Raw genomic sequence first — 11240 nt, forward strand, 5'->3', positions numbered from 1 at the left:
TAACCACTAGGCTACCTGCCTCCCCTCCACTCTAACCACTAGGCTACCTGCCGCCCCTCCACTCTAACCACTAGGCTACCTGCCGCCCCTCCACTCTAACCACTAGGCTACCTGCCGCCCCTCCACTCTAACCACTAGGTTAGCTGCCTGTAAACTCCAGAACTGTGTCCTGTCCTGTCGCCAGGTGCAGTGTTTGCCTGTGTAGCGTTCGTGGAGATGCTGAGTATTGGTGTTGGGATCACCGTGTTCAGCAGTACCTACGCCTCCACTGTCTCCTGGTTCCCTGGATTCAGCTTCCTGCTGGCTTCAGCCATCGCACTCATACCGGCTGTTCTGATTGGGTGAGTCAGTCAACAAAACCATTCTGATTGGATGGGTCAGTCAACACAACCATTCTGATTGGATGGGTCAGTCAACACAACCATTCTGATTGGATGGGTCAGTCCTCACAACCTTTCTGAATGGCCAAGTCAGTCAACACAACCATTCTGATTGGATGGGTCAGTCCTCACAACCTTTCTGATTGGCCAAGTCAGTCAACACAACCATTCTGATTGGCCAAGTCAGAAAACATAAACATTCTGATTGGGTGGGTCAGTCAACTCAACCATTCTGATTGGATGGGTCAGTCAACAAAATAATGGGTCAGGGATCAAAATAAATCAAAGTTAAATCAAATTGTATTGGTCGCTGTACACGTATTTTGCAGATGTAGCGAAATGCTTATGTTTCTAGCTCCAACAGTGCAGTAACACCTAACAATATAAAACAATACACACGAGTCCCAAAAAATGTAAAGAAAGAGAAGTTAAGAAATATAGAAATATTACAATGAGCAATGTCAGAGTCAGAAATATAAATAAACCCGCTGGAGTCGATGTCCGAAGCCCCCCTGGAGTCGATGTCCGAAGCCCCCCTGGAGTCGATGTCCGAAGCCCCCTGGAGTCGATGTCCGAAGCCCCCCTGGAGTCGATGTCCGAAGCCCCCTGGAGTCGATGTCCGAAGCCCCCCTGGAGTCGATGTCCGAAGCCCCCCTGGAGTCGATGTCCGAAGCTCTACGTTCTCCGTTTTGCTCTACGACCCCCCCTGTCCCCGTCCCCCCCCAAAGAAGACTCGTCTGAAGGTCCCCCCAGGAACCAGTTGAAAAAAATGAATGGTATATGGACAGTGTTCAGTGCCAATAATAAGGGGTTAAATTTCATGTAGTTTATCTGTTATTCAATGCATTTGTATGGGCTAATAACTTAGACTGGGCTTAGACTGGGCTTAGACTGGGCATAGACTGGGCATAGACTGGGCTTAGACAGGGCTTAGACAGGGCTTAGACAGGGCTTAGACTGGGCTTAGACTGGGCTTAGACTGGGCTCAGACTGGGCTCAGACTGGGCTCAGACTGGGCTCAGACAGGGCTCAGACTGGGCTTAGACTGGGCTTAGACTGGGCTTAGACTGGGCTTAGACTGTCATGGGTTTTGTATGTACTATGTGATAGTGTGTATAGATATTATGGACAGTTTCTGAATAGAAAATATGTGTACAAGGTAGTTTAACAAGATTAACCTGGACTGCAATACAGATGATACATATGAAGTGAGGAATACAGTAGGTAAACATTATTAAAGTGACCAGTGATTCCATATCTATGTACAGTACATACATACATAGGGCAGCAGCCTCTAAGGTGCAGGGTAGAGTACCGGGTGGTAGCCAGCTAGTGACAGTAACTAAGGTTCAGGGCAGGGTACTGGGTGGAGGCTGGCTAGTAACAGTAACTAAGGTTCAGGGCAGGGTACTGGGTGGAGGCTGGCTAGTAACAGTAACTAAGGTTCAGGGCAGGGTACTGGGTGGAGGCTGGCTAGTAACAGTAACTAAGGTTCAGGGTACTGGGTGGAGGCTGGCTAGTAACAGTAACTAAGGTTCAGGGCAGGGTACTGGGCGGAGGCTGGCTAGTAACAGTGACTAAGGTTCAGTGCAGGGTACTGGGTGGAGGCTGGCTAGTAACAGTAACTAAGGTTCAGGGCAGGGTACTGGGTGGAGGCTGGCTAGTAACAGTAACTAAGGTTCAGGGCAGGGTACTGGGTGGAGGCTGGCTAGTAACAGTAACTAAGGTTCAGGGCAGGGTACTGGGTGGAGGCTGGCTAGTAACAGTAACTAAGGTTCAGGGTAGGGTACTGGGTGGAGGCTGGAGGCTGGCTAGTAACAGTAACTAAGGTTCAGGGCAGGGTACTGGGTGGAGCCTAGTAACAGTAACTAAGGTTCAGGGCAGGGTACTGGGTGGAGGCTGGCTAGTAACAGTAACTAAGGTTCAGGGCAGGGTACTGGGTGGAGGCTGGCTAGTAACAGTAACTAAGGTTCAGGGCAGGGTACTGGGTGGAGGCTGGCTAGTAACAGTAACTAAGGTTCAGGGCAGGATACTGGTGGAGGCTAGTAACAGTAACTAAGGTTCAGGGCAGGGTACTGGGTGGAGGCTGGCTAGTAACAGTAACTAAGGTTCAGGGTACTGGGTGGAGGCTGGCTAGTAACAGTAACTAAGGTTCAGGGTACTGGGTGGAGGCTGGCTAGTAACAGTAACTAAGGTTCAGGGCAGGGTACTGGGTGGAGGCTGGCTAGTAACAGTAACTAAGGTTCAGGGTACTGGGTGGAGGCCGGCTAGTAACAGTAACTAAGGTTCAGGGCAGGGTACTGAGTGGAGGCTGGCTAGTAACAGTAACTAAGGTTCAGGGCAGGGTACTGGGTGGAGGCTGGCTAGTAACAGTGACTAAGGTTCAGGGCAGGGTACTGGGTGGTAGCCGGCTAGTAACACTAACTAAGGTTCAGGGCAGGGTACTGGGTGGAGGCTGGCTAGTAACAGTAACTAAGGTTCAGGGTACTGGGTGGAGGCTGGCTAGTAACAGTAACTAAGGTTCAGGGCAGGGTACTGGGTGGAGGCTGGCTAGTAACAGTGACTAAGTTTCAGGGCAGGGTACTGGGTGGAGGCTGGCTAGTAACAGTAACTAAGGTTCAGGGCAGGGTACTGGGTGGAGGCTGGCTAGTAACAGTAACTAAGGTTCAGGGCAGGGTACTGGGTGGAGGCTGGCTAGTAACAGTAACTAAGGTTCAGGGCAGGGTACTGGGTGGAGGCTGGCTAGTAACAGTAACTAAGGTTCAGGGCAGGGTACTGGGTGGAGGCTGGCTAGTAACAGTAACTAAGGTTCAGGGCAGGGTACTGGGTGGAGGCTGGCTAGTAACAGTAACTAAGGTTCAGGGCAGGATACTGGTGGAGGCTAGTAACAGTAACTAAGGTTCAGGGCAGGGTACTGGGTGGAGGCTGGCTAGTAACAGTAACTAAGGTTCAGGGTACTGGGTGGAGGCTGGCTAGTAACAGTAACTAAGGTTCAGGGTACTGGGTGGAGGCTGGCTAGTAACAGTAACTAAGGTTCAGGGTACTGGGTGGAGGCCGGCTAGTAACAGTAACTAAGGTTCAGGGCAGGGTACTGAGTGGAGGCTGGCTAGTAACAGTAACTAAGGTTCAGGGCAGGGTACTGGGCGGAGGCTGGCTAGTAACAGTAACTAAGGTTCAGGGCAGGGTACTGGGTGGAGGCTGGCTAGTAACAGTGACTAAGGTTCAGGGCAGGGTACTGGGTGGTAGCCGGCTAGTAACAGTCTCTAAGGTTCAGGGCAGGGTACTGGGTGGAGGCTAGTAACAGTAACTAAGGTTCAGGGCAGGGTACTGGGTGGAGGCTGGCTAGTAACAGTAACTAAGGTTACTGTCTGTCTGTCTGTCTGTCTGTCTGTCTGTCTGTCTGTCTGTCTGTCTGTCTGTCTGTCTGTCTGTCTGTCTGTCTGTCTGTCTGTCTGTCTGTCTGTCTGTCTCCAGGGTGGTAATGTGTCTGTCTGTCTCCAGGGTGGTAATGTGTCTGTCTGTCTGTCTCCAGGGTGGTAATGTGTCTGTCTGTCTGTCTCCAGGGTGGTAATGTGTCTGTCTGTCTCAGGGTGGTAATGTGTCTGTCTGTCTCCAGGGTGGTAATGTGTCTGTCTGTCTGTCTCCAGGGTGGTAATGTGTCTGCGTCTGGACAAGGATGAAGAGGCCAGTCGACTAACAGCTGATGATGACGAGGAAGAGGAGGAGACAGAGAGCTGTGGACAGTCACTACAGCTACCACACTGAGCTACCACACTACAGCTACCACACTGAGCTACCACACTGAGCTACCACACTGAGCTACCACACTACAGCTACCACACTACAGCTACCACACTGAGCTACCACACTACAGCTACCACACTGAGCTACCACACTGAGCTACCACACTGAGCTACCACACTACAGCTACCACACTGAGCTACCACACTACAGCTACCACACTGAGCTACCACACTGAGCTACCACACTGAGCTACCACACTACAGCTACCACACTACAGCTACCACACTGAGCTACCACACTGAGCTACCACACTGCAGCTACCACACTACAGCTACCACACTGAGCTACCACACTGAGCTACCACACTATAGCTACCACACTGAGCTACCGCACTACAGCTACCGCACTACAGCTACCACACTGAGCTACCGCATTACAGCTACCGCACTACAGCTACCACACTGAGCTACCACACTGAGCTACCACACTGAGCTACCACACTACAGCTACCACACTACAGCTACCACACTACAGCTACCACACTGAGCTACCACACTACAGCTACCGCACTACAGCTACCACACTGAGCTACCACACTACAGCTACCACACTGAGCTACCACACTACAGCTACCACACTGAGCTACCACACTGAGCTACCACACTACAGCTACCACACTGAGCTACCACACTACAGCTACCACACTGAGCTACCACACTACAGCTACCACACTGAGCTACCACACTGAGCTACCACACTATAGCTACCGCACTGAGCTACCGCACTACAGCTACCGCACTACAGCTACCACACTGAGCTACCACACTACAGCTACCGCACTACAGCTACCACACTGAGCTACCACACTGAGCTACCACACTGAGCTACCACACTACAGCTACCACACTGAGCTACCACACTACAGCTACCACACTACAGCTACCACACTGAGCTACCACACTACAGCTACCACACTGAGCTACCACACTGAGCTACCACACTGAGCTACCACACTGAGCTACCACACTACAGCTACCACACTACAGCTACCGCACTACAGCTACCACACTGAGCTACCACACTACAGCTACCACACTACAGCTACCACACTGAGCTACCACACTGAGCTACCACACTACAGCTACCACACTGAGCTACCACACTGAGCTACCGCACTACAGCTACCGCACTACAGCTACCGCACTGAGCTACCGCACTACAGCTACCGCACTACAGCTACCACACTGAGCTACCACACTGAGCTACCACACTACAGCTACCACACTGAGCTACCACACTGAGCTACCACACTACAGCTACCACACTGAGCTACCACACTGAGCTACCACACTGAGCTACCACACTACAGCTACCGCACTGAGCTACCGCACTGAGCTACCGCACTACAGCTACCACACTGAGCTACCACACTACAGCTACCACACTGTGTGAGCTGACCCTTTTGTAGCTTAATGATTGATGACATAAAAAAACACTCATCTGATTGGTCAACCCAGCGTGAAAGTGAATAAAAACCCTTCTGTAAAATATGAATGCATGAATAACTGTAATAATAACCCTTCTGTAAAATATGAATGCATGAATAACTGTCAATCTCTTTTGACTAAAATGTCAGCTAAATATTATATATTGTAGAATTGTAAAACAATACAGAATAATTGAGTAAACAACACTCAGTGGAATTTGACTTTTTCCACCATACAAAAGGGATAGTTCACCCAAATTACACAATTTAACCTTTTATTTAACTAGGCAAGTCAGTTAAGAACAAATTCTTATTTTCAATGACGGCCTACCCGGGGAACAGTGGGTTATAACTGCCTTGTTCATGGGGGGGGGGTAACAACTCGCATACAACAGAAATAGAACAACCAAATCACCTAGGGATCCGATAAGAACATTTCAACAAAACAGAATCGCTGATACGAATCATGACCCGCTATAAAGAAATGAAGACAACACTATAGCCTCCATTATAATAATATAAAATCCTCCATATTTAATTTAATGGTTTTTTTGTTGTTGTTCTATTTGATCCTTTCACTTTCTCTTTTCTGAACTTCTAATGTGATTGGGGAAAGTCCTCGTGACAGTGATCGAACGAGCAGCTGCTCACCGATTTGATGACTCTAACTCAGTTCCACCTCCGAGTATACCAAAACATCTGATATACAGACGTCTGCTATCGACGGTTAACACTTGATCTGATTGAGTGTACACTTTACTTTTTTTTTTTTTTATAGCTAGCTAGCTTTTTATTGAGCTCTCATTTACACTGTCTACTTTTATCCACCAGCATTGAATTTGTTGCAGTTGTCCTTCAGCTTCCGGTGCATTGACACAGCTGGTGATGACATTAAACATAAATTACATTTGGCAAAACGTAAATAACTTGCGGAAAATGTTACTTTAAATTTTTTTTTTAAATATGCAATTCCGTGGTGTGTTATCTGACAAAGGTATTAATGTGAGTTTCTGTGCTTCTGCCTCCCCGCTCGTTGTTTTCACCATATCAATTGCGGCCGGTAATATCAACGTGTCTGCAATAGTGTGTGGTTTCATAGCGTAGCGAGCCTAGCCATTCACCGTGGGAATGATTCAACAGTGTGTGGTTTCATAGCGTAGCGGGCCTAGCCATTCACCGCGGGAATGATTCAACAGTGTGTGGTTTCATAGCGTAGCGGGCCTAGCCATTCACCGTGGGAATGATTCAACAGTGTGTGGTTTCATAGCGTAGCGGGCCTAGCCATTCACCGTGGGAATGATTCAACAGTGTGTGGTTTCATAGCGTAGCGGGCCTAGCCATTCACCGCGGGAATGATTCAACAGTGTGTGGTTTCATAGCGTAGCGGGCCTAGCCATTCACCGTGGGAATGATTCAACAGTGTGTGGTTTCATAGCGTAGCGGGCCTAGCCATTCACCGCGGGAATGATTCAACAGTGTGTGGTTTCATAGCGTAGCGGGCCTAGCCGTTCACCGCGGGAATGATTCAACAGTGTGTGGTTTCATAGCGTAGCGGGCCTAGCCATTCACCGTGGGAATGATTCAACAGTGTGTGGTTTCATAGCGTAGCGGGCCTAGCCATTCACCGCGGGAATGATTCAACAGTGTGTGGTTTCATAGCGTAGCGGGCCTAGCCATTCACCGTGGGAATGATTCAACAGTGTGTGGTTTCATAGCGTAGCGGGCCTAGCCATTCACCGTGGGAATGATTCAACAGTGTGTGGTTTCATAGCGTAGCGGGCCTAGCCATTCACCGTGGGAATGATTCAACAGTGTGTGGTTTCATAGCGTAGCGGGCCTAGCCATTCACCGTGGGAATGATTCAACAGTGTGTGGTTTCATAGCGTAGCGGGCCTAGCCATTCACCGTGGGAATGATTCAACAGTGTGTGGTTTCATAGCGTAGCGGGCCTAGCCATTCACCGTGGGAATGATTCAACAGTGTGTGGTTTCATAGCGTAGCGGGCCTAGCCATTCAACGTGGGAATGATTCAACAGTGTGTGGTTTCATAGCGTAGCGGGCCTAGCCATTCACCGCGGGAATGATTCAACAGTGTGTGGTTTCATAGCGTAGCGGGCCTAGCCATTCACCGTGGGAATGATTCAACAGTGTGTGGTTTCATAGCGTAGCGGGCCTAGCCATTCACCGTGGGAATGATTCAACAGTGTGTGGTTTCATAGCGTAGCGGGCCTAGCCATTCACCGTGGGAATGATTCAACAGTGTGTGGTTTCATAGCGTAGCGGGCCTAGCCATTCACCGTGGGAATGATTCAACAGTGTGTGGTTTCATAGCGTAGCGGGCCTAGCCATTCACCGCGGGAATGATTCTAGTGCAACGGTCAAGTGCGGCCTTTTTACACAATCTACCGCCGTTCTCTTGTTGAAATGTTTCTTTTAGATTTTAATCATTTTAATTTAGATTTTTAAGGTTAACCACATTAAATGATTTTGAGAGATAATCATGAAACATTTTTTTAACAGGATTTTGGAAAATGTCCCGCAACTCCATTTTCATATCAGGCGACCCCTAGTTTGGGAACCGCTGGGTTTGGGATAGGGGAAGGGTTAGGAGTTACGTTAAGGTTAAGGTTAGGGGAAGGGTTAGCTATAAGGGTTAAGGTTAGGGGAAGGGTTAGCTATAAGGGTTAAGGTTAGGGTTAGGGGAAGGGTTAGCTATAAGGGTTAAGGTTAGGGGAAGGGTTAGCTATAAGGGTTAGGGTTAGGGGAAGGGTTAGCTATAAGGGATAAGGTTAGGGGAAGGGTTAGCTATCAGGGTTTATGGTTAGGGGTAGGGTTAGCTATAAGGGTTAAGGTTAAGGGAAGGGTTAGCTATAAGGGTTCATGGTTAGTGGAAGGGTTAGCTATAAGGGTTAAGGTTAGGGGAAGGGTTAGCTATAAGGGTTAAGGTTAGGGAAGGGTTAGCTATAAGGGTTAAGGTTAGGGTAAGGGTTAGCTATAAGGGTTAAGGTTAGGGTAAGGGTTAGCTATAAGGGTTAAGGTTAGGGGAAGGGTTAGCTATAAGGGTTAAGGTTAGGGTAAGGGTTAGCTATAAGGGTTAAGGTTAGGGTTAGGGTTAGCTATAAGGGTTAAGGTTAGGGGTAGGGTTAGCTATAAGGGTTAAGGTTAGGGTTAGGGGAAGGGTTAGCTATAAGGGTTAAGGTTAGGGTAAGGGTTAGCTATAAGGGTTAAGGTTAGGGGAAGGGTTAGCTATAAGGGTTAAGGTTAGGGGAAGGGTTAGCTATAAGGGTTAAGGTTAGGGGAAGGGTTAGCTATAAGGGTTAAGGTTAGGGTTAGGGGAAGGGTTAGCTATAAGGGTTAAGGTTAGGGAGGGGAAGGATTAGCTATAAGGGATAAAGTTAGGGGAAGGGTTAGCTATCAGGGTTTATGGTTAGGGGAAGGGTTAGCTATAAGGGTTAAGGTTAGGTTAGGGGAAGGGTTAGCTATAAGGGTTCATGGTTAGTGGTAGGGTTAGCTATAAGGGTTAAGGTTAAGGGAAGGGTTAGCTATAAGGGTTAAGGTTAGGGGAAGGGTTAGCTATAAGGGTTAAGGTTAGGGTTAGGGGAAGGGTTAGCTATAAGGGTTAGGGTTAGGGGAAGGGTTAGCTATAAGGGTTAAGGTTAGGGGAAGGGTTAGCTATAAGGGTTAAGGTTAGGGGAAGGGTTAGCTATAAGGGTTAGGGTTAGGGGAAGGGTTAGCTATAAGGGTTAAGGTTAGGGGAAGGGTTAGCTATAAGGGTTAAGGTTAGGGGAAGGGGAAGGGTTAGCTATAAGGGTTAAGGTTAGGGTTAGGGGAAGGGTTAGCTATAAGGGTTAAGGTTAGGGGAAGGGTTAGCTAACATGCTAAGTAGTTGCAAAGTAGCTTAAGTTGTTGAAAAGTTGCTAATTAGCGAAAGCTGTTTGTGATGAGATTCAAACCCTTTGGGTTGTTAGACTTTCACATTGTGCCTTATGTAACCAAACATAACATATCATACTCATATAAGAGTCCCGGATTTAAGGTTTGCTATGTTACGTCTAGTCTATGAGACCAGGCTGGTGTGGATAACTATAATTAAATAGAGGGCTTAATTCAATCCGCATTGTGGATATTTAGCTTTTTAGCGTGAGTGAAATTTAAAGGCAATGTTCACGTTTTCGCTGAGACTGCAGTCACGTAATATTTCGTCTCAATCATAAATTATCTTTACATTTCTATGGCGGAATCTGTAACGCTTCGGCTTTAGATTGAATAGTCTAAAAACGCTAGCTACCTAACCATCCATGTTGAGGCTATGGGAATGCTAACAACGCTAACGTCGGCATCCTACTACATGAAAACAAACATTTACATATTTTTTAAATAATTTTCCTCAAAAGAGTATTAATATATCTTTCAGATTCTGTGCAGTTCATTTATTTTTTGACGAATGTAATTTATATTTATCAACTACTCATCCCTGGGTTTGCTGTGTGCCAACGGGCCAGAATGGACTGGAAGTTTGAAAACAACAGCATTCAATCAGGAAGTGAGTCAAGTTGGCAGGGCTACATAAGGTGAATTTACAACAAGGCAAATTATCATATGACATCTTGATCGTCATAGCAACAGCTGTCAGACAGTTGGCAGTTGGGGGAAAATGGCTGCCAGTCAGTTTATAGTTCAAGCGAACATGGAGGATTTTAAATTAAGATTTGTATTTGTATGTGTATTTGTATTTATTATGGATCCCCATTAGCTGCTGCCAGTCAGTTTATAGTTCAAGTGAACATGGTGGATTTTAAATGAAGATTTGTATTTGTATTTGCTGGACCCCAGCTACTCTTCTTGGGATCCAGCAAGATTAAGGCAGTTTATACAATTTTAAAAACATTACAATACATTCACGGATTTCACAACACACTGTGTGTGTGTGTGTGTGTGTGTGTGTGTGTGTGTGTGTGTGTGTGTGTGTGTGTGTGTGTGTGTGTATGCGTGTGTGTGTGTGTATGCGTGTGTGTGTGTATGCGTGTGTCTGTGCCAAAGTCTGTGTTGCTTCACAGTTCCCGCTGTATTTTTATCTGTTTTTTAAATGTAATTTTACTGCTTGCGACAGTTACTTGATGTGGAATATTGTTCCATGTAGCCATGGCTCTATGTAGTACTGTGCGCCTCCCATAGTCTGTTCTGGACTTGGGGACTGTGAAGAGACCTCTGGTGGCATGTCTTGTGGGGTATGCATGGGTGTCTGAGCTGTGTGCCAGTAGTTTAGACAGACAGCTCGGTGCATTCAACATGTCAATACCTCTCATAAATAAAAGTAGTGATGAAGTCAATCTTTCCTCCACTTTCAGCCAGGAGAGATTGACTTGAATATCATTAATATTAGCTCTCTGTGTTCATCCAAGGGCCAGCCGTGCTGCCCTGTTCTGAGACAATTGCAATTTTCCTAAGTCCTTTTTTGTGGCACCTGACCACACGACTGAACAGTAGTCCAGGTGTGACAAAACTATGGCCTGTAGGACCTGCTTTGTTGATAGTGCTGTTAAGAAGGCAGAGCAGTGCTTTATTATGGACAGACTTCTCCCCATCTTAGCTACTATTGTATCAATATGTTTTGACCATGACAGTTTACA

At 47.2% G+C, this 11240-nt stretch overlaps 1 protein-coding gene across 1 annotated transcript in view; it reads left to right on the forward strand.

Annotated features, from left to right (window-relative positions):
- LOC106563928 (solute carrier family 46 member 3) overlaps positions 1-5146 on the forward strand; it is a 16213-nt gene extending 11067 nt beyond the window's left edge. The window contains exons 4-5 of the mRNA XM_045690260.1: positions 185-341; positions 4028-5146. Of these exons, the coding sequence (XP_045546216.1) occupies positions 185-341; positions 4028-4145 (275 nt within the window). The 3' untranslated portion in view covers positions 4146-5146. The remainder of the gene's footprint in view (positions 1-184; positions 342-4027) is intronic.
- Positions 5147-11240: the final 6094 nt, after the last annotated feature.

Source organism: Salmo salar, chromosome ssa11 (genome assembly GCF_905237065.1).
Source record: "Salmo salar chromosome ssa11, Ssal_v3.1, whole genome shotgun sequence".
Lineage (NCBI taxonomy): Eukaryota > Metazoa > Chordata > Actinopteri > Salmoniformes > Salmonidae > Salmo > Salmo salar.